Source organism: Gaeumannomyces tritici (genome assembly GCF_000145635.1).
Source record: "Gaeumannomyces tritici R3-111a-1 unplaced genomic scaffold supercont2.3, whole genome shotgun sequence".
In the NCBI taxonomy this organism is placed as follows: domain Eukaryota; kingdom Fungi; phylum Ascomycota; class Sordariomycetes; order Magnaporthales; family Magnaporthaceae; genus Gaeumannomyces; species Gaeumannomyces tritici.
Genome location: NW_008804547.1, coordinates 3,266,419 through 3,288,249, shown reverse-complemented (window position 1 = coordinate 3,288,249; position 21,831 = coordinate 3,266,419). Strand labels below are relative to the sequence as shown.

The following is a 21,831-nucleotide window of genomic DNA, read 5'->3' as shown; positions in this document are numbered from 1 at the left end:
TATACCAAAATATACATTTCGATTATTTCCATCACTACCGGACCAATGGGGCTGTCAGACAGGCAGGCTATTACGGACACAGACGTGCCGAGGAGTGGGCAGGACGCCGCGGAGCACGCGGGTGATGCGAAGCCGGATTCGAGCTCAGAGTCACACTCATATTGGTACCCCGTTCGAGGTAACTTGTCCCCTAGGCCTTTCATCGAATCCAAACATCTGCAAATTTCTAGAGGCTAAAGCTCGAACCAGGTCTGCGTTGTCTTCCGCCCTTGGTAGCGCCCAAGACGGTTCCTTGGGAGGTCAACCTCAGCGCCATCAACCTTAGGCGACTCATAGCCGGTTTCTTGCCCGATGATGGCGACGATCGATGGGTTATGTATGCCGAGGACCCGCACCCGCCAGAGGGGGACATCACGGTCAGAATCTTCAAGGTCCTTGGGCGTGTATGTTGGGTGTTGCACCTGAAGCGAGGGGGCAGTGATGGTGGTGACGGTGGTGACGGTGGCAAAATATATGCCCTCACTTGGGACCAGGACTTGCATGGGATGCAATACCCAGAGGAAGAAGCGAAGAGAGAGGCCATCAAGTTTGCGAGGATGCTTACCGATTGCGATTTCGGCGGGCTCCAGGGGTAGAGGGTGAAGCAGCGATGTTTGCGTTTTTTTATATGTGCCTACTACCTAGGTACCCAGAGGCAGGCACCTACAAGGTATTTATTACTGATTGGCTGCCTTTATTCTCAAGATCAACTTAGCATGGATCTGCTTCACAACCGTCGCTCGTTCTGGCAAAAGACTTTGTGGGCTCTTGCCCTTGGCAATGCCAATACCTAAGCTACCAGTGTGAATTCTGGTTTCAGATTGATGCGACTCAGAGCAACGTACTCCATTATGTGCTAGAATACGACTGAAGAGCGCTCGAAGCAGCCCAAGCTAGGCCTGTGTGACAGTTTCAGACGGTGTGACCGTAATGGGCCTACATTTTTTCTCCTTTTATCTCTTTCTAGGTTTTCAGTTGCCTCTCTCACACCACCGCCCTCATCCACCCCGTGCCTTCAATCACCAAAATCGCAGGACACGTCCGTCAAGCCCACGATTCCGATTCTCATTACAATGTCGCCGCCAAAACCACGGTTCATCGTGGCCACGGCTAGGTTGGCCGTTCCCAAGTCATAGCCCCCTTCTCGCCGATGACGCCGTCTCCGAGCCACGGCTTACTTGTCACCAACAATCCGTCCTTGTACGATCCGTCGAGTCAACAACTTGAACGTCGTGCTGCGCGTTACTAGAAGCCGTACACCTCTCGGTGAGCTCGCCGGTCCCGCTCAGGGTTGACAGGCAGAAACATGTAGAAACGGGCAGTGAGACTGCGTTTCCTCCCCTTCCCCAAAGGAACACTCTCGAGCGAGCTCGGCCTAGAAACAACCACACGCACTCTAATATTGGGCTTGAATCGCAGTGGACGCCGGGACTGCTGTCGAACTTCTCACAGAAAGGCCACCCGGTGGGTTTGAGACCCTAGGGGAACAGACCCTGAGGAGCGGCATCGTGAAGGAGACTAAAATCGCATCCTCCTGCACCGTCAGCTCGATAAACACTGGTCGTCAGCGCTCAGGGGAGGGTGGGCCCCTCCCGAAGCAAGAGACCGGCCATCGGTAGTTTCCTCTTGAGGAGCCGGGGATCTCCTAGTATATATCGCCCTCCGGTCAAGAAAGACTGTATGGTTAATGGCTCGCAGGGAGCCGGCGGCCAGCGAAGCCGAACCCTACAATCCACTCACGGAACCACCTGGGCTGCGCCGACGCGGCAACCTCGGCCGTTGGTTGAGGTGCGTATGGGTAATCTTCTAATCCGTATCGCCCCTCATCCCTGCCGTGATCATTGGCCAAGACCGTGATCTGACTGCATTGTCGGTCCTGTCTCGCATTCTTTATTCCCTGGCAGACTTAGTCTGGGGGAGCACTCGCCTGAGTGGCCCTTAGATCCATGCCTGGTATGTTTTCCATTTCGCTCATCACTTCCTTCGGATCATTAAACTAGCATAATTATGTGGGACATAGCATGGCACGTGTGGTGATGGCGCAAGGTTTGTGTGAAGGTCGCTTGTCGATGAGGTCACTGGAAGCGTCGACTTCGCAGCCGAGCTTCAATCAACATTCCGTACGGTTCTGATTTTGTCGACTACTGTTTCGAGGTTGGCCACGATCTACTTTGTGTTCGATGTGCAGCCGTACATTGATGGCGTCCAAACAACCGTGCCGCCTCTTGAACCAACAGCCTGATCTTTGTGTCCAGTATATTGGAGTCTACCAGCTCCCCGGCTCAGAGCATTAAATTTCCTGGCGTGCACGCCGAGCGGACCGAAAGCCCAATGGAGATAAAAGAATATAAGCAACCCCCTGTGACAAACGGGCATGGATGGGGTGGGCCAACCTCAGCCATCACGACAGATGGGTGATGCTCACCATGAGACAGACCAGTTTATTGGTTTTGATACTGGCCGTGGGGTACCCGAGACAGCCACAAAACTGCGCCTTCCAAAGAGTCAGGAAGGGGGTCTGAGATGGGGCTACTTATTTTTTGTGCTTCTGTCATGCGAGTGTGGTCAGGATACAAGGGGTTGCCGATGGCTGGCGCTCGGGGAGGAGAGAGTGAGACGGGAGACATTGGGGTTCGACTAGAGTTTTTTCAATCTCGCCTTTGGCATGTATTTGGTCAAGCGTACTCTCCACAACCAAGAGGCCCTTCTATCAAAATACTGGTGTCAAACGTCGTCCTTTTTTCATTGTATGGTCGGGCTCACCAAGGGGCAGATGGGTAAAAGGATAGTCGGCATGCTAGCCCAGGTATGCCGCCGGCGGTGGGCGGTCCTGGCGCTCGCCGCTTTCACCATGACCGTCGTCGTCCTCGGCTCAGCCGGCTCGTACAGGAGCGATATCTACGACCCGTCAGGAACGCGGCGGCTAAGATCAAGGACCACGTCGTCAAGGGCAGCAGCAGCAACAACAACAACAGCTACAGCAACAATGGCAATGGCGGCCACGGTGGTGAGGCGCAGGGTTACGATTCTGCTTCAAACAGAACCCTCGGGATCGAGTCGATCCAGTTCATCAACATGGACTACCGCTACGTCCGCCTCGACGCCCTCGCCATCCAGTGCTACATGTCCGACATCGAGGTGAAGCCCATCCTGGGGTTCCCCAAGGACAAAGCGGGGTCCGAGGTGGTCGGCTTCCCCCCGACGAGCAACCTGAGCAGGCTCGGGCCGCCAGAGGTGGCCACATGGCGGGCACATGCCAATGTTTGCCACGCCAACTCTGACGCTTTCACCAGTGTTTCCCTTTTCCCATACTCCCCCTTTTTTTTCTGACAAGCAGTCTTCAACACGATCAAGGTCTGGCAGCAGATGCTCATGAAGCGGTCCCCAGCCGTCCTGATCATGGGGTCGGACGCTGTGTGGGACACGCAGCTGCGACGCATAATGGGCAACCTCAACGGGCCCTTCCTCGACCTCCTCCACGCCGACAACCCCAACGGCAACATGGCGGTCGGCCGGGACGACCCCTAGGCGGCGCGCAGCGGGCTCTGGGACATACTCAGCCTCGGCCAGTGCAGCGGCCACTGGAAGGAGGGCACGGGCTTCCGGCTGTACCGGGACGAGTTCGCCGCCGCGGCTGGTTCGGCAACGACCCTGGCCGGCAGGCGCGTCGTGTACCGCGCCGGCGGCATGGTCTGCCTGACGGGCTACGTCGTGTCGCTCAGGGGCGCGGCCAAGCTGCTGGCGCGCACGGCCATCAACCTGGACCAGCCCGTCGACATCGTCGTCGACAGCATGATGAAGGGCGGCGAGCTCGTCGGCTACAACACCCAGCGCCAACCCGTCGCCCAGTGGGTCTACCCATCCGGCCTCGGCATGGAGATGCGCGGCGCCAACAGCGACATCCGCCCCAACGGCTCCGAGAGCTGCCAGTCCGGCGATGACGGGTCCAGAGCCAGCTGGCCCGACGCGGAGAGGAGGGGCTCCGTCTGGGATATCAAGCCGCAGTACGCCGGCGTCGACTTCCCTGACTTTGGGCTCGGCCACGCGTGGAAAAAGATCGCCGAGACAAAGAAGAAACTTCCCTTTTAGGGGCGATGACGGATCTCACTGGGCTTTACCTTCGCCCCGTTTCTGTTTCTACTTGCTTTCCACTTGTTTTTCCTCTCACATTTACACTCGTCCTACACCTCCTCTATCCGGCGGTGGGTCCGTTTATGGATCAACTCGGCACAAACGCCAGGGTGGGAAGACATACTGAGCGAAAGATAATACTGTATGATGTGGCTTATGTCAGAATAGAGCGTGGTGGTTTATAGAGAGTGCAGAGGCACAAAGGCCAGGCTGGGAGTTGAATGGAAAATGATCTTGTGCCCTCGGTATTTGTGGGGTTGTTAGATCGTTGTGGTCGATGTGATCAACGTCGAGTGCCGAGAAGAACACTGCTCCGACACGGCATCGTAAAAGATAGAGAGGACGACGACCGACTCCCAAACCGCTTGAAAACAATTTTATCGATCTTCCAGCTACCCAACCATGTGCAGAGTTGCGGCAAGGCCGTGGTGTTTTCCAAATGTGGGGCATTTCCTTGGTAGCATGCGCTCCATCTAGGTCATGTCTGCATTCTACGAGGTGTGAATGTTATATCCCAAAGCGCAATCCTTTACGGCTGTAGAAGGATTCCGTCGTCCCCTATCTTAGTCTGCTTGACTTCTTTGTCATCAGGGCACTAGCGCAAGCCTACATAACCTCATCACTCACCAGCTCCTCTCATCCCAAAGTCAAGAGTTTCCACACAGCCACTCACCAGGAAGCATCCGTTTCTCAGCCATCCTCGCCGGCGTCCCCGAGGCCGCTCTTGAGACGATGGAGGCCCGCAGCAAGGCCGACGCTACCGTGTCCCGCCTGAGCTGCGCCTCCTACCGCTACCGGAACAGCGGACGCAACGTCAAGGTGTACAACGCGTCAAGATGCCGGGTGCTGAGCGCCATCCAGGGCGGCCCCTTGGCCTGCTGCATAGTGCCAAGCAGTTCCAGCTTCTACATTCCCTGCTACACACCTCTCGCTTCGCGCTCCTCGCGCACTTGAATGGGAGGCGCCCAACACCCTCCCTAGCAAGACAACTACTTACTCCCGGTCGACTTCTCCGCAAAGCCTGAGGGAGCTCTCATCTCATCACCTGCAGCCCAAGGTACCTTCTTTCACTTTGCCGGAAAGAACTAAGCACGCCCCTTTGCTCTGATGCTCAATTGCCCGTGGCGCCCTACCCTGAGTTGCTGCCTTTTTTCCTCCTAGTCGGCAAGGACCCGGCTCTCTATCCATCCGTATATGCTATGTACATACTTTGTCTTGGTAACTGGCGGGGAATCACCGTTGAGGCCCTCGGGCGCGGATAAAGAAGTGCCGAGCTTGTATTTCTAAGCAAGGAATTCACTGAGCAGTCTGCTATCCCAACCTCTAGTGGATATTGCGGTTATCTTCAGCAGCTTGGTTACTGAAATGAGATGGTCAGTGACTGCTAAAATACAAATATACTTCCACGAATTCATAACCCTGTGCCCTGTCTCCCGAGAAGGGGTTGCCGAGTACCGAGCATCGACGGCAGTGTCCACAATCGGAGGAGCAGGTTTTTAATGTCCGGATCCGGTGCGCCGAGCCCCGGGCATCCGCTGTTGATTCTCGATCATTTCATCCTCGTGCGTACCTAGGTAGGTACCTATGTAATAACAGCAAAAGGCCCTCATGAAGACATGGGCAATAATTCTTGGTCCCATTCAAGAATCCCCACGTCTGCAGGTGTACGTACACACTCCTATCACAGGGTGAGCGCAAAGCACAGATGCATAGAAGTTGTATTATGAGAAGGAATAACAGCAGAGTTAGAAGCGGAATCAACGTCCAAGTTCCGGAAACGGGCCGCCATCCGTACCATCTGGTCGAACCCAACCACACTTATCTGCCGCAAAAACATTGGTGCACCGCTACCCAACCATTGCGTTATGTTTGGGAGACTCGTGGTGCATCTGTTCGAACAGAGCATTACGTCATACTCGAATGGGTTCCAGACCGGAAACAAGGTGGTTCCCTATATGGAGTGCACTTGATGACCTATGCCTTGCACAGAAGCTCCCTCACAGCAGGGAAGCCACAATGAGTTTCGTGGCAACGTCCATCAACAGACTGGAATCAGAAGGCCTATTTCTTTGGTTCGTAGTTCGTGATGAAATCTCTGTCCTGCGATGCCTGCATTACTAACATGCTGATAGCCAAAGGTACTTAGGTACCTACGCAGACAAGCGCCTAGGTAAATCTGTAGCAGTGAGTTCCCTCCACCACTTCTGGATGAGCACCACGCCCTCTTGATCGGACACACCTTGAGCTTTGCCCTACCTTCGTTGCCCCGAACGCGGGAATCTTTCTCTCCCTGGGGATTCGGGTACACGGGCGTTGGGCCAACATGCTTGCCGTTCTTGAAAGTATATCTCCGACAAAAAAAAAAAAAAAGAAGTATGGATTACCCGCTGAGCTTGTTGTCTGCAACGGCTCATCTTTTGTTCTCGGGGGTTTGTGCTGGTGATCCTGCCGTCGAATGTTCGTTCCCTTGTTCCACCCCAATAGCACCGATCCCTCCAGCATTGCTAGTGGGCGGGGCGGGTGGTGGTTTGCAGCACAGGTCCTCAGAATCGACGTAAGCGCCCCACTCTTGCGTTTATCAACCCGACGTGTTGGGCGTGTTATCAACAGCCATGACTTTCGTCACTTTACAATTTGGGGCTTCAAAAAGGTGGGTTTACTGCCCGTGTTCAATCTCATGTGCTTCAAAGATATATCCTTGCGGTTTCAAAAGGAAATGTAAGCAAAAATCCGGAGAAAAAAAGAGAGAAAAAAAATCGTTCGCCACGTGGACATCACTTTTGCAGTAGACAGAGAGAAGCCAGAGGGCTGAGGCATGTTAATGTGGTCAAGGTCAATGATATGCCTCACATCCGGGAGGGCTTCGGTGGTCGCGGAACGGCGGTCGCGACGGCACGAAACACGGGGACAAGTGGGACCGCGCGGAGGGCAGGGAGCTAAAAAGAAAACAAACGCCACGGGCAGGCGCGGATGGAAGCGCGCAACTGGGCCAACAGTTGGGCTGCAGGAGGCCCTGGCCAATGGGGTCGCGGGGAGGTAGGCGGCACCCCTGCCAGAGGCCCCTGGCTGCGTCCTCGAGCCTTTGCTGCTAGCCAGTCGGACGCGTCGACGCCGTTTGGACCGCCGCCGCCACACCTCTGGCCGAGCACTAGGCAATCTGAAAAAAACAAAACAAACAAACCCCCCCTCCACGTCAACTGCAACGGCTTGGATGGCAGGCGCTGCCGTTTGAGGGGGTCGGGATTAGGTGCGTTCCTGCAGGCCTCCTTGGCTGTGGCCCAGCTCTCTCCCAACCAAGGCCAAACACAAGAGGACGCGACAAAAGTCCGGCCATGGTCGTGGGCGCCCTGGGGGGCAATCGCTACACTCTCTGTTGCGTGCGGGGTGGCATGGGATGCACGTGTTGGGGGGTGTTTATTGTTCCTGAGCATCGTGCAGGCGTTTCCAGCGCGTGCGCCACCGCCCTCGATAGCCATGTTTGTTGTTGCAGGGTGGATTCCTTTTGAGTCGCGCTCCATCCCTTTCCCCTTGAATCCATCACTCGAGACTGTCAACATTGCCAATCAGGTGGCTGTTGTTGCTCCAAAACGCAATGGTGTTTCTCGTGCACGAGCCCGCCCGCTTCTCACGCTTCTCCCATTCAAGTGTTTGGTTTCGACAGTATGCATCGTGCAGCCAGGGGCGGGTTATGATCAGTGCTTGCAAGCCAGCCCAGCCCAGCCTCCCCGCAATGCGTGCTGTGTTCTGCAACTAGGTGGCCGGCAAGAGGCAAGGCACTGATGCGCGCTGGGACAATGACGAAAAAGAAATGGGGACTTTGAGCACTGAACACGGGACAGCAACAAGGGAGCGGGTCGAGTGGTGAAAGCAGGGAGTTGTTCTTTGTGAGGACGGGACAGTTTAGCTGTACCTACCCAGGTGAGATAGATTAGGTATTATAATCTGATCTGCTCGATATCAGCGGCCTTGCTATAGTCTGGTGTGACCTTCTCGTCCAGTATCGTGACCCGTCAACGCTGGCATGCATCGAGTCTTGACCTGACTCTAACCTGGGGCCCAAGGAGGAGAGAGTGAATTGAGGCCGAGCGTGTGAGCGTGCCTGAGCGTCCTGTGTTTTGACCCCAGCTGCCGACACGCCTTTGGACGGGAACCGCGCTATTCCGGATCGGGCCTAGTCAGCCTCCCACCTTGGCGCGACCGGCTCCCAGCTCCCAACCCCAAGCCTGCCCTCCAAGTTCCGCCTGCACCTCGACTCGCACCCATCAACACCCTCACGCACTGTCGCTTGCTGCACCTCCTCGCAGCACTACTCCTCCTACGGACCCCCAGCATTCATATCCGCCTTCCTGAGTCCTCCCGCCCGACCAGCTGCAACCCTCTCTTCGCCTCCCAGCTTCAAGCCATTCGCCGCCTTTTCCTTGTCGCCTCTGCGATTCACGATCCGCCCGCCAAGTCCGAAACCGATTCGAATGCGATAGGCCCTCACCAGTCTTGTTGCCTCGTCGACGCCAATTCCGACGCGCCTCCCACCAAACTGACAACCTTGCGCGCGCGCGCCAACCCAAATCGCTCGAGAGGACATCCTTCGCGGCAATCTCTGAGGTCTCGGGACTAAATCATTTTGGCCTATGCTTCAAGTTCCTCGCAATTCCGCCCGCAACTGAGGCCGATCCGAGATCCCGCCTCTCTCCGCCTTGACGAGCCAGCCACGAACCGAATCGCTACTGGCCCATCACCGCCACCCTTCGATACGACCTGCGCCCCGCATCCGAAGATGGGTGCCATCTCGGATGCTCTCGCCGGCAACGGCCTGGCATCATCATCGAAGCGCCCCGGCAGAGACCCGCGCAGTCCTGCAATCGCAACACCCGCGAGGAGCACCACCCCGCCTCCAGCTTCAGACCGCGCCCGCCTGGAGGCCAGGCATCATTTCGAGCCCAGTGGCTCGCGCAACTCGCGGGGCAGTGCACGGGCAAGCGACGTGGGTGTTGGCAGGGAAAGTGGCTTGGATGCAGATGCAGTGAACCATGCTCTCAGGCGGGAGATGCTGAGCAGGCAGCAGAGGGAAACCACGCCAAACGGAAGCCCGCACAGGAAACGCCAGCGGATAAATGGTGACAGGTGAGCATCCTCCGCCCTGCTGGCGACGCGTCGATGCCGCCTCGGCGAATGGATCGGGCGCTCGGATATGCTCACACGCTTGCCCGACAGATTTATCCCTACACGGTCAGGCCAGGATTTGCAGGCCGGCTTCAGTTTGCTGCACGAGGACGGCTCCCCAGCAACCCCCTCCAAACAGAAGAAGCGCACCCCTCACGGCGAGCTCCATTTCCAGAAGAGTATGTCCTCATTAGCAGCAAACCCCATGTCTTCGCCCTCTTCCCCCACGTTATGGATCTGGCGCACGGTTGCTGACTTCAACCTTAGCTGAGGAGGCAAACCGCACCTTCTCGACCTTGTTGCGAGCCGAGCTCTTTGAGAGCTCGATCCCGCAGGCAGCCCCCGCGCCAATAGATCACACGGTTCCATCAGCGAGGGGGTCCAATGTGCATGATGGCACCAGAGCACAAACACCTCCCCACAACCCCTCGCCGTCGCTCCCTGCCTCATTAACTCCCTCCACTCCCCACAAGAACCTCTTCTCGTACATGTCTCCTCGCCACAACAGCATCGGCGGGCACCCGACACCATCGCGGACGCCACAAAGTCGACACGGCCCCAACCTTGACACCAGGTCTGAAATCTACAGCCTCTCTCCCGTTCGTTTTGGCAGCCAGCAGATGCTCCTGAGTCCCCGTCGACAACCGAGAGCCGTCAGCAAGGTGCCTTATAAAGTGCTTGACGCGCCAGAGCTAGCCGACGATTTCTATCTCAATCTTGTTGACTGGGGCAGCGCCAACGTGCTGGGGGTAGGCCTGGGTTCCAGCGTGTACATGTGGAACGCACAAACAAGTCGTGTCAACAAGCTGTGCACCCTGGAGGACGACACAGTAACCAGTGTATCCTGGATCCAGAAGGGCACGCACATCGCCATCGGCACAGGCAAGGGCCTTGTGCAAATATGGGACGCAGAGAAGACCCGGCGTTTGAGGACGATGACCGGACACACCGCTAGGGTCGGCTCTCTGGCTTGGAACACACACATCCTGACATCGGGCTCCCGCGATCGCCTCATCTACCACCGCGACGTCAGGGCGCCTGACCAATGGCTACGGAAGCTCGTCGGCCACAAACAAGAAGTCTGTGGTCTCAAGTGGAACTGCGAAGATGGGCAGTTGGCGAGTGGAGGCAACGACAACAAGCTTATGGTGTGGGACAAGCTCTCGGACACGCCGCTCTGGAAGTTCTCAGATCACACTGCCGCAGTCAAGGCCATGGCTTGGTCTCCGCACCAGCGGGGGCTTCTGGCATCTGGTGGTGGTACCGCTGACAGGCGCATCATCTTTCACGATACCTTGCGAGGCACTGTCATCAACGAGATCGATACCGGAAGCCAGGTCTGCAACCTGGCCTGGTCCAAGAACTCGAACGAAATCGTGTCGACGCACGGCTATTCCCAGAACCAAATAGTGGTTTGGAAGTACCCTTCCATGACCCAGGTCGCCAGTCTGACGGGTCACACCTACCGAGTGCTCTATTTGGCCATGAGCCCAGACGGACGCACTGTCGTCACTGGCGCCGGCGACGAAACCCTGCGGTTCTGGAATGTCTTTGGCCGGCGGCCCGGGGCCCGCGAGGATGGCGAAAGCGGTGGACGGTTATCCGACTGGGGCGTCATCCGGTGATGACCCGCCAGTGACAGATTCTTGGCGCTCGCTCTAGCAAACTAATCCCGCATCTCTTCTGCTTGAGTGGCCCGCGGCCGCACCTCTCCAGGTTAGGGCATGGACTCGTCTCGGTAGGGGGGGTCGCTTCGAGCTTGGTTCCACAGACCTGGGTCCATTTTCTCCCACCTCTCTTCATTTTCTATTTCCGTGCCTTTCTCTTGCATTGCAGCGGTGTTCTTCATCATCCGGTTTTGACTTTTATCCTTGGTCCTCTAGCGGGGACCGGGCAGCAAACCTATTTTTATTCATGAATTGTTGGCTGGCTGGCTGGCTGGGTGAAAACGTGGCGGGTGCTCCTGGCGTACATAGTATTTTTATGATATCATGGGCTGGAAGGTTATGTGTCATGCCTTGGATATTGCGGTGAAGACTACAGCGGAATCAGGGGCTCTCTACGGCGGCGGTTACATCAGACTCTGGGGACGGGTCAACAGCCCAGTCGGCACGGAACTCATGGCCAAGCATTCATGTAATCGACGCAGCCCAGACCCCCGTCGCGAGGTGAATCATGACAACTTTCCGTGCGTTTTGCGGTGCAATCCCTTTTGCAATTTGATACTGGGAACTGACCCGAGTGCAAAGATGAGCAGGAACGCTCTCCCTCTGGTCTTTGGCTTATGTGAGCACGTTGGATGGGCTAGCTCGGCCTACCAACCTTTGTCCATCAAAGCTATAGTAACAGTACGATGTTCAAATAAGCGCCAGGCTTTCTTGGCCATGATTCCCAGACCTTTACTTGTATTGCAACAGAGCCACCCATCTTCAAGTATTTGTAGCTCTTCTCTGGCAAGAACGCCTAGTGGGTGCATAGAAGGATTTATCACGGATTGCAAGTCCCGGTATTCTGGCGTCTGAAGCACCGAACTAAGATTCGTTACGGGGTTACGACCCCCTCCCTACGTTGTTCATGTCATATCAAAGGCATAAAAGTCGATGTGTACTGCATTTAAGGATAAAGTAGTATCCAAGGTAGAGAGACATCTGGATATATTGGCGGGAGGAAAGGACGGAATCGCAGTCGTTGAAAAACGGGTTGGCCCTGCCGAGCAGGCGGCAGATGTGTGTCGTCGTTACCATTCCAGGAGGCCACAGAATCCAGTTCAGGCGCACCGTGCGAGGGATCTTATTCGGATGGAAAGCCAAGATAACACGCGAACAGAGCAAGACACCTCGACAAGAGCATGGATCACTCAAGTACTACCCAATGTTGACGGCGAAAAAAACAGAAAAGAACAAGAAAAAGAAACAAAGCATGCCCATCATTATTTCCGTTCTCTGGCAATATTCCGAGCCCCACTATCGGCGCCTGTTGCAGAGATCTGGTTCTCGTCATTGAGCAGAGGGATGACGTTGATGGCTTCGTGTGCCGCCTTCTTGGCTGGGCCACCCGAAGGCGTGGTCGACTCGAACTCGGTGTCGTCCCCGTCACCGCCCATGCTGCTGGCGCCGTCATGGACGGGGCCGAGGGACGGGCTGGTCAAAGACTCTGAGTGGCTCTGCCACTTTGAGACCTCGGCCTTCATGGACTCGAGTTCCTTCTGGAAGCGTTTGCCAAAGACGTCGATGTAATAAGTAGCGCCGTTGTGGACGCTCCAGCCGAAGACGAAGAGTAGGAAGGCGGCAGAGGCCCACCGGCTGTAGAACCAGATGGGACAGGGCAGCATGGTCAAGACGGCATACGAATACTGAATCATCATGAAGGCGGCCTCTTGAAGAGTGTTAGGCAGGGCTAGGATGATGCGGCCGATCCAGGTCTTGGAATAGGACTTGCGCAACCAGGTAAAGGAGGTGGGGCGGCCGGCGGCGATCTTGTCGCGACGGCGGACCGTGATGAAGAAGTAGTACGAGAGCTGCCAGAAGGCATATGGTATGGTAGACCAGGCCAGCATGGAGATGACATTGGCGTATGCGGTCGGAGAGCCCTTGGGCGAGTGCTTGACCTGATAAATTGCCGGAAATCGAGCCTCCTGGTAGGCCATGTCGACCAGGTGAACGATGCAGTGCAGCGTGGCGCAGGGCATGATGTGGATGAAGAGCGAGGTGACCTTGTCGAAGCTGTGGAAGACGAGCGAGTTGCGCCACATGACGATGGCGATGGCGTTGTTCCCAAAGGCGAGGCAGTAGACGGCCGTGAAGAGACGCTTGGAACCCGGGAAGACCCAGATGCTCAGGAGCAGGAGGAAGTTGACAAAGTAGCAGAGATCGGCAAGGAAGTAGTGGTAACCACGACGATGGTAGGTAACGAAGCGGATGGGCAGAAAGTAGAGCACCTGGGCCGTGTACCACAGTGGCATCCACTCGGGGAAGCCGCCGATGAGATAGCCACTGATGAAGATATTCATGACGCCGCAGATGAACGAGACCTTCTCGCGCGCCGTCACAGCCTTTGTGTCGTTCCACTGGCGGCCCAGCTTCTCAACGCTCGTGCGCATGCGCTTGCGGTACCGTTCCAGCTGCTCGTCGGCTGACGGCACGCGCTGCCGCCATTCCTCCACCATGCGCTCGCGCGCCACCTGCCCCCTCGCGCGGAGGGCCTGCCGGGATTTGGAGATGCCCTTCTGGATCTTGCCCAGCTGTAGTTCGAGCTGCTGCGGGAACGCGAAGTTGTCGAGCAGGTCGAGCACGGTCAGGCGGTCCAGTGGCGGCAGCGCCTCCCAATCCTCATGGTACGAGCTGCTGCCCGAGAAGGACGGGTTGCGCGACAGGCGTTGGCTCTTGGGTGTTGTCGCCCCAAGCGTCGGGGTCTCGGGGAGCATGGGCGCGGCGTTGCTCTCGGCGCGCTCGCGCGGCGATGACGACCCTTGCGACGTGGCGCCTTCGTCTGGCGTCATGATGTGCTCGCTGTCGGTCAAGGTGCTGGTCGATTTGGATTTAGGGATCGGTGTCGGCTTCAGATCTGGTTCTGACATGTTGGCGGACGTGGTCTGGAGTTGTGTGCTGGGCTGGGGAAGTGGCTGGTTAGATTGCAATGACCAGAGTAACAATCGTTGGCTAATAGGGGATAGAAGGCTCGAGACAGATGCCGTGCAGCCAAGCTGTTTTTGTATTGGATGGCTTCATACATACCAGGCAGAAATGGGCACCTCAATGGCACGATGCCAACGCCGGGCTCACAATGAGAGCAGCCCTTTGGAAACGGAAACGGGCAACCGAGCCTTTTGTTGAGAATATGCGCAGCAAAGAGAGGATGCCAGCCGAAGAGTGTCCAGGTAGTCCACCGTAGAAGGTAAGCTCAGGCTTGTGAGACGGGTTGAGATCTGAAGGTGGGGGGTAGAGTCCGAGGTCGGTGTGTGCCAGGTGACAGCCAGTGTCGAGACGACTTTCTAGTCGGAGTCGTCGGCGAAGCGGGCGAGCTCACGGGAGCACAGCCTTGTGGTGACAGCGTGCGCGGGTGTTGGGAAGGGGACTAGGGAGTTAAAAGGGCCAGGTGACGCAAACGAGTTCGAAGGATGGAGGGCCACAAACTCTGCCTTCGTCACAAGGCCTTCGTCTGGCCTTGGGCGGTTTTGACGTTGATATGCAGGTGCTAGTGCGACTCAAACGCCCCTACTTGTCCAGCTCCAGGAAGGACGTGTCGCTGGACTGCGCTCTGGTTGGACGAGCCGTCGAGGACAGAGTCCCATGCAGAGTCATTCGCCAGGCCACAAGACCCCTCTATTTGCCCAATAGCTGGTATCTCGATGCTGGCCTTTGTCTGGCGTGGTGGGAATGACTTCCAAGTCCCTCGGAAGCCTTCCAGCAACAGACTGGAAACACCGGGCTTTAGAAAGCATATCCTGAAGGGCTGAAGACGGAGGCATCCGATCTCAATCTTCCCCATTTCAGCCCGTCAACTTGCCCATCCCGATAGAGGCCCCACAAATGACATATTGCACCCACTTCGTCCCGCTGTTCTCCCAGCTCGATGGTGGGAGAAGTGGCTGGAGTGGCTGGCCCCTGGGGCGAGCCCTAGCCACAGCTTATAGAGCCGGTGGAGCTGGTCAGCCACAGCTGCCAAGCCGGGGCACCCTGACCAGCGGGTGCAGGCATGGGTGCTTTCCCCTCCAACTAATCCGAATCACGACATGGCGTCGCGTAAATTCTGGGTCGCTTGGTCGCGCGCCTCCAACACGGAAATGCGACACGGCGGCTCTTGACTACTGCGCCGCCCAACTCTCAGCTTTGACGTGATCGCTGCTTTAAGAGGCCTGACGCCCATCATCGCGAAGCGCTTTTTGCGCAAATAGTCCAGACATCCCTTCTACTTGGCCATCTCTACTTCCCCCTAGTCTCGGCGCGTCCCGGCGCGACCAGAATCTGCAACATGGGGAAGCTACTTCGGTTGGAGCTCTCCAGTAGGCCGTCCCCTCACCCTCGCAGCTTTGCCATCGACGGTCGAAGGGCATGCGCTGACCTGTCGCAACAGACTTCAAATCCTACAAGGGTCACCACACACTCCTTTTTGGTGATTCCTACTTCACATCCATCATTGGACCCAATGGCTCCGGCAAATCCAACTCGTAAGGCGCCAGCTTGTGCACACCATTTCCCTGACCTGCCTCGCATCATGCTTCGGCTCTGACCTCTTGGCGCGACTCTAGCATGGATGCCATCTCCTTCGTCCTGGGCATCAAATCGAGCCACCTGCGGTCGACTCATCTCAAGGACCTGGTCTACCGTGGCCGTGTCATGAAGACGTCCAAGATCAAAGAGGACGGCTCCGCAGAAACCCCAGAGACCAACGGCCACTCCAATGGCGCCCAGAACGGCGGTGACGAGTCCTCGCGAGCCTCACGAGGCGACCCGAAAACTGCGTGGGTCATGGCCGTGTACGAGGACGACGCAGGCGACGAACAGAGGTGGAAACGATCCATCACGAACCAGGGAACCAGCGAGTACCGCATCAACGACCGCGTCGTTACCTCCCAGGCGTACAACCAGGCTCTCGAGGACGAGAACATCCTGATCAAAGCCCGCAACTTCCTCGTCTTCCAGGGCGATGTCGAGGCCATTGCCGCCCAGTCGCCCCAGGACCTTACCCGTCTCATTGAGCAGATCTCTGGTAGTCTCGAGTACAAGGCCGAGTACGAGAAGCTTAAGGCGGATCTGGAGCAGGCTTCTGAAAACCAGGCGTTCATGCTGCATCGTAGGCGGGGCATCAACTCGGAAATAAAACAATACCAGGAGCAGAAGAGGGAGGCCGAGGTGTTCCAGAAGAAAACCGAGGAGCGGGACGAAGCCATCGTGATGCAGATTCTCTGGAAGCTATACCATTACCAACGCATCATGGACGGGTCGAATGATACAATTCAGGAACACCACGAGAACCTCAAGGAAGTCCGACGCAATGTGGATGCCTTTCAGAAGCAGCTGGATGCCGCCATGAAGGAGCAGGCGGCCGTTGGCCGAAAGGCCGGCAAGATCGAGAGAGCCATCAAAGAGAAGGAGAAGCAGATCGAGGACGAGGAGAATAGCCTCATCCCGATCCAGACAAAAGTTCGGGAGAGCGTCAACAGCGCCGAAGTTCGGAACAAACACCTCGAGAACCAGAGCAAGGTGCGCGACGAGCAGGCCGAGGCGGTTCAGCGACACACAAAGGAGTTGGCCAAGGTGGAGAAGGATGAGAAAGTTTTCGAGGCGCAGTGGAAGGAGAAGCTGAAGCATCAGGGCAAGGAACTGAACGAGGCCGACCGAAAAGAGTACGACCTTCTGCGCCGTCAAGCCGACAACAAGGTTTCCGACAACAAGCTCAAGCTGGAGCAGCTTACCAGACAACTCAAAGGCGACGAAGTGACATTCAACAGTCTGCAGAGCAAAGTCGACGTCTCAGATTCGGTGGTGGAGAAGCTGCAGGCCGAGGTGGAATCCATCGAGAAGACGGAGGAATCGCTGCAAATCTCGGAGCGTGAACGGGCCGCCGAGATCGAAGAGAAGAAGAAGGCCTATAACACCTCGCAGTCGGAGAAGACGAGAATCCGGCAGTCGCACACCGAGATCGAGGAGAAGCTCCAGCAAGCTGCAGCAAAGCTCTCAGAGGCGACGGCGGGCAGGCACCAGAGTGCCAAGGAGAGGGATAGGAAGGAGACCTTGGCCAAGCTGAAGCAGCTCTACCCTGGCGTCAAGGGCCGGGTGGGGGAGCTCTGCAAGCCCAAGCAGAAGAAATATACCGAAGCTGTCGACACAGCCCTCGGTCACGACTTCGACACCATTGTGGTCGAAACCAACAAAGTGGTTGACGAATGCCTGGACTACCTCAAGAAGCAGCGGCTGCCGCGCATGCACTTCATCCCCCTAGACAACATCAAAGCAAACACCCCTTTCTCGGCTCTCAAGGGCAAGCCCGGCGTTCGTCTGGTGATCGACACCATCGATTTCGACCCGTCTGTCGAGCGCGCCATGGCCTACGCCTGCGGTAGCTCCATCGTGTGCGACAACTTCGAAATCGCCAAGTCGATCTGCTATGACGAGAAGTTCGCCGTCAAAGCCGTGACTCTGGACGGCAAGCTCATCCACAAGGGCGGACTAATGACGGGTGGTCGCTCGCATGACAACAACAAGGGGGGCAGGCGCCGGTTTGACGAGCAAGATGTCCAACACCTGCAGGAGATGGTGCGGGAGTTCCAGAACCAGCTGGAGGAGCTGCGGCGTAGGGATTCAGAGCTGCGCGACACCGACTACATTAGGGAAGAACTCTCCATGCTCGAGCGGGCGGTCAAGAATGATCGTGCAGAGCTCAAGGCGCTCCGCAAAAACCTGCAAAGCAAGCGGAAGGAGCTAGACAATGCCGAGACCGAGCACGGGAAATGGCAGTCCAAGTTGGAGGAAAAGTTGGGGGAACTGGAGCAGTCGCGACAGAAACTCACGCAGTTCAAGGACGCCATCGCCGCTGTCGAAGACGCCATCTTCGGCAACTTCTGCCAGAGGCTCGGATACGCGAATATCCGCGAGTACGAGGTGCAGAAGGGTAGTCTGGAGTCTCAGGCTGCGGCAGAACGTAACAAGTTCGAGATCCAGAAGCAGCGTGTGGCTTCCGCCCTCAGCTTCGAGACAAACCGACTGAGCAACACGGAGAAGAGGTTGCGCGACTTGCAAGAGACCCTTGAGCGCCTCCAGGAAGACATCGAAAACTACAGGCAGCAAGAGGCAACCGTCAACGAGAACCTGGAAAGTCTGCGCGACGAGCTGACGGCCTTGCAAGAGACTCTCGAGGAAGTCAAGCAGGACCACCAGCGCAAAGTTGCCAAGGTCCAAGAAGCGAGGGCCGAGGTGCAGAGCAGAAGCAAGGAAATCGACACGAGGCAAAAGGAGATCGATGCTCTGGAGACCGAGGTACAAAAGAACAGTGCGCTCAAGTTCTCGCTCTTGCGGAAATGCAAGATTGAGCAGGTCCAGATACCGCTGAAGAAGGGCTCGCTCGACAAGCTGCCCAACGAGGACAACTTGCTGAATCCTGATGCGGACGCCATGGATGTGGATGAAGGCGACGACGGAATGATGGAGGCTGCCATGGACGACCATGGAATCGAGGTCGACTACAAACTTCTGCCCGACGAGTACAAAAACGTGAGTATCTCTCGCTCAACTTCAGGCGCTATGTATCAAGCTAACATCAACCACGAACAGTCCAACGAGGACCGTGTCGAGGATGCGCTCGAGAGTAAGATCTCGGACCTCAACTCGGACCTCGAAAAGCTGAACCCCAACATGCGCGCCGTGGAGCGCCTCGAGACGGTCGAGACCCGACTTAAGCAGGTCGAACAGGAGTTCCAGAAATCCAAGGCTGCCTGGAACGCTGCCCAGGACGCCTTCAATGACGTCAAGGCAAAGAGGTTTGAGCTGTTCGACAAGGCCTTCAAGCACATTCAACAGCAGATCACACACGTCTACAAGGAGCTCACCCGGTCCGAGGCCTACCCTATTGGTGGCCAGGCCTATCTCGACATGGAGGAGGACACCGAGACGCCTTACCTGTCCGGCATCAAGTATCACGCCATGCCGCCGCTGAAGCGCTTCAGAGACATGGACCACCTATCCGGCGGCGAGAAGACCATGGCCGCCATGGCACTGCTCTTTGCAATCCACAGCTACCAGCCGAGTCCATTCTTCGTGCTGGACGAGGTCGACGCCGCCCTGGACAATGCCAACGTCGACAAGATCAAGAAATACATCCGCGAGCATGCTGGACCAGGCATGCAGTTTATCGTCATTTCCCTCAAGCCCGGGCTGTTTCAGGATAGCGAGAGCCTTGTCGGCGTCTACCGAGACCAGGACGTGAACAGCTCACGTACTCTAACTCTCGATGTGAGCTCTCCTCCTTTGTCCTATGATCTGGTCTCATTGCTAACTGTGAAAATCGCTAGCTTCGCAAATATCAATAATGCTTACCGGAGATTTGTCATGTTCTTGGACGCTTTACTCATTCGGGCCGGCTGGAGTTGTCGATGGCGCCTGGGGCTATCGTTACTGTTTTATCAAACGCGACCATTGTTTGAGGCGCGTGTTTACTTCAACTTTGGTGTGAATACCACGGCGCTTTTGTCACATTTTCTTGCATTTGTAGACACACTTTTCTCATATCCAAGAACCAGCTCCTGGATCTCACCCACCTTTTCTCGGCGCTCAACTGTTGATTTATGGACGATCCGACATGGGAAAGATTACCTCGTCGCCCACGTGACATGCACGTGCTCCGCCGAACCCGCACGAGGGGTGGCTTCCAATGTGGCGTCCCACGCCCGACCCGCTTACGTTATGTTATAGCCGGTCCCGCAAGACGGCAACCCCCACCGACGCACTTGCCCTGAGTCGAAATCCCACACGAATTTTAATTCATCTGCGGCGGACTGGACTTTTTGTGAACGGCGACAATCTTCCCTTTCGAACTTCTAGCAAGCCTCTGTCAACAACCGAACAGCCGTCAAAATGCGTACGTGCGATGCCCGCTGAACTCGCCATGAGACCTTTGGCCTATCTTGCTAACTCGATCTATCCCCAGCTCCCAAGTTCGACCCCAATGAGGTTAAGGTGATGTACGACAGCACCGACCCTTTACGATATTCTCTGGCGCGCAGGGGCCACGATTTTGGGCGGGCGCATCGCGACGACGGCGAATTGGACTGACGGCGACCTCGAAATACAGCACCCTCCGTGCCACCGGTGGTGAGGTTGGTGCCTCGTCGGCGCTGGCTCCCAAGATTGGTCCTCTGGGTCTGTCACCCAAGAAGGTCGGAGAAGATATCGCCAAGGCGACGGGCGACTGGGTAGGACGATGATCTCTCCCGCCTTCTCTGCGTGAATGCGCGGGCTCCTGGAGGCCCCGTGTTTTCTCGCCTGTACTAGAATAAGCGCTTACCACGATTTTTTTTTCGCACCGAATACAGAAGGGACTCCGCGTCACCGTCCAGCTCACGATCCAGAACCGTCAAGCCGCCGTCTCGGTTGTCCCTACTGCGTCGTCCCTGATCATCAAGGCCCTAAAGGAGCCCCCGCGGGACCGGAAAAAGGAGAAGAACATCAAGCACAACAAGTCCATCGCCCTCGAGGAGGTCATTGAGATCGCAAGGACGATGAAGTTCAAGTCGTACTCCAAGGAACTGAAGGGTTGCGTCAAGGAGATTCTGGGCACCGCATTCAGCGTCGGCTGCCAGGTTGACGGCAAGAGCCCGCGTGAAATCAACGCGGCCATTGATGCTGGAGAGATTGATAGTAAGTCTCGCTCCGGTCCAGCGAAAGCGCTCCCCTGAGCACGCTTGCTAACCACGGACACCTCGCGCACCCGCAGTCCCGGAGGAGTAAGCGAAACGAACAACGACGATTCGGGATTTTTTCTTTGGGGCATGTGAATTGGAGTTCAGGCTTGCTTTGAAAACTAGGCTTGCCCAGCCATGGAATTTACAAAACGGAAAGGTTATGGCATCGTGGTTTCTTACACGCAAACATGTTCACGAAGTGAAGCGTGAAGCATGGAGATGGGCGGCGCCAGGGCGTACAGTGACTTGGATCGGTGATGCTCCATCTGCTCTGCATACTATTCCCTCCCACGACGTGGGAGTCCTCCCCACCACCTGGCCTACACTCTGAGATGACAAAGCTCTCCGTTTGCTGTCTCAATTTTGGTGCCTAGGAAGATTGATGCTAATCGGCTCACTACTCACCGCGGCTTCCTGCAACAGGTGGAAGCAGCGGTCCATCATTTGAAGCTGACAAGGTGCCAAACTGCCGGATCCGCAATTCGCTATTGTCGGAGCGGATTTGCCCCCTGCTGGAAGCTTGGGATCGGCAGGATGGCACGGTGCACACTCGATCCTCTTCGGATGCGGCGGGGTGTTTTGAAGGATCCCCGTTCCGTATTGCCGCCGGATTGGCGATCCCTTGCCAGGCCGTGCCGGGTGCTGCAGAAGCGGCATTTTTGCAGGAACACGACAGCAGACCAGAGCCTCAGCTGAGTTCAATCCGTGGTGCCGTGGTACATCAGGGCCGACCTCATATTTCTCCGCTACCACAGGCTACCGTGCCTAGGTTGTCAGTGTCCATCGAGTGCAGATCCGAAACGAGGCCCAGAATTCAAGCGAATATGCGGGGGAGCAGCGCGTTTCAGGGCTCTATCAAGGCCTTGATGTCGTTTATTGCCTGACATCACCGAAGCTGATGCCATGATTTATCCCCGTACTCGCTGATTACCTATTGTCCATCTTTGGCTTTTTGCTACGAGGCGTTGGTCGCAAGAGGACGGACAATTCAAGTGGCGAGTGGCATGATTTCCTGTTCCTTTCTCGTATCGTTCATCTTAGCGACAGCCAATGCCCGTCCCCTTCTTCCACTTCGCCCCGTGCCACCATGCCTTTTTTCCTTCCCC

The 21,831-nt window shown here is 56.5% G+C and overlaps 7 protein-coding genes across 7 annotated transcripts; 6 read left to right on the top strand and 1 right to left on the bottom strand.

Moving 5' to 3' along the window:
• Positions 1-45: 45 nt before the first annotated feature.
• On the top strand, positions 46-653 carry GGTG_06209 (hypothetical protein; the record flags this gene model as incomplete). Its single annotated transcript, XM_009224024.1, has 2 exons — positions 46-178; positions 250-653. 2 exons carry the CDS (start codon positions 46-48, stop codon positions 633-635), a joined length of 519 nt encoding a protein of 172 aa, XP_009222288.1. The 3' UTR covers positions 636-653.
• Positions 654-2,847: 2,194 nt separating this feature from the next.
• GGTG_06208 (hypothetical protein) lies at positions 2,848-4,128 on the top strand (the record flags this gene model as incomplete). The annotated part of the gene is made up of 3 exons (XM_009224023.1): positions 2,848-3,300; positions 3,394-3,546; positions 3,568-4,128. 3 exons carry the CDS (start codon positions 2,848-2,850, stop codon positions 4,126-4,128), a joined length of 1,167 nt encoding a protein of 388 aa, XP_009222287.1.
• A 522-nt stretch (positions 4,129-4,650) lies between these two features.
• Positions 4,651-5,124, top strand: GGTG_06207 (hypothetical protein; the record flags this gene model as incomplete). The annotated part of the gene is made up of 2 exons (XM_009224022.1): positions 4,651-4,668; positions 4,801-5,124. 2 exons carry the CDS (start codon positions 4,651-4,653, stop codon positions 5,122-5,124), a joined length of 342 nt encoding a protein of 113 aa, XP_009222286.1.
• A 3,289-nt stretch (positions 5,125-8,413) lies between these two features.
• Positions 8,414-11,654, top strand: GGTG_06206 (WD repeat-containing protein srw1). The gene is made up of 3 exons (XM_009224021.1): positions 8,414-9,291; positions 9,382-9,509; positions 9,598-11,654. Exons 1-3 carry the CDS (start codon positions 8,945-8,947, stop codon positions 10,953-10,955), a joined length of 1,833 nt encoding a protein of 610 aa, XP_009222285.1. The 5' UTR covers positions 8,414-8,944; the 3' UTR covers positions 10,956-11,654.
• A 193-nt stretch (positions 11,655-11,847) lies between these two features.
• GGTG_06205 (hypothetical protein) lies at positions 11,848-14,831 on the bottom strand. Its single transcript, XM_009224020.1, has 2 exons — positions 14,064-14,831; positions 11,848-13,939 (listed from the first exon to the last, which is right to left on the bottom strand). Exon 2 carries the CDS (start codon positions 13,904-13,906, stop codon positions 12,260-12,262), a length of 1,647 nt encoding a protein of 548 aa, XP_009222284.1. The 5' UTR covers positions 13,907-13,939; positions 14,064-14,831; the 3' UTR covers positions 11,848-12,259.
• A 226-nt stretch (positions 14,832-15,057) lies between these two features.
• On the top strand, positions 15,058-19,637 carry GGTG_06204 (SMC1A protein). Its single transcript, XM_009224019.1, has 5 exons — positions 15,058-15,331; positions 15,403-15,496; positions 15,578-18,539; positions 18,600-19,277; positions 19,337-19,637. Exons 1-5 carry the CDS (start codon positions 15,301-15,303, stop codon positions 19,352-19,354), a joined length of 3,783 nt encoding a protein of 1,260 aa, XP_009222283.1. The 5' UTR covers positions 15,058-15,300; the 3' UTR covers positions 19,355-19,637.
• A 101-nt stretch (positions 19,638-19,738) lies between these two features.
• Positions 19,739-21,093, top strand: GGTG_06203 (60S ribosomal protein L12). Its single transcript, XM_009224018.1, has 5 exons — positions 19,739-19,902; positions 19,972-20,005; positions 20,116-20,236; positions 20,357-20,681; positions 20,758-21,093. Exons 1-5 carry the CDS (start codon positions 19,899-19,901, stop codon positions 20,769-20,771), a joined length of 498 nt encoding a protein of 165 aa, XP_009222282.1. The 5' UTR covers positions 19,739-19,898; the 3' UTR covers positions 20,772-21,093.
• The last annotated feature ends 738 nt before the right edge of the window (positions 21,094-21,831 follow it).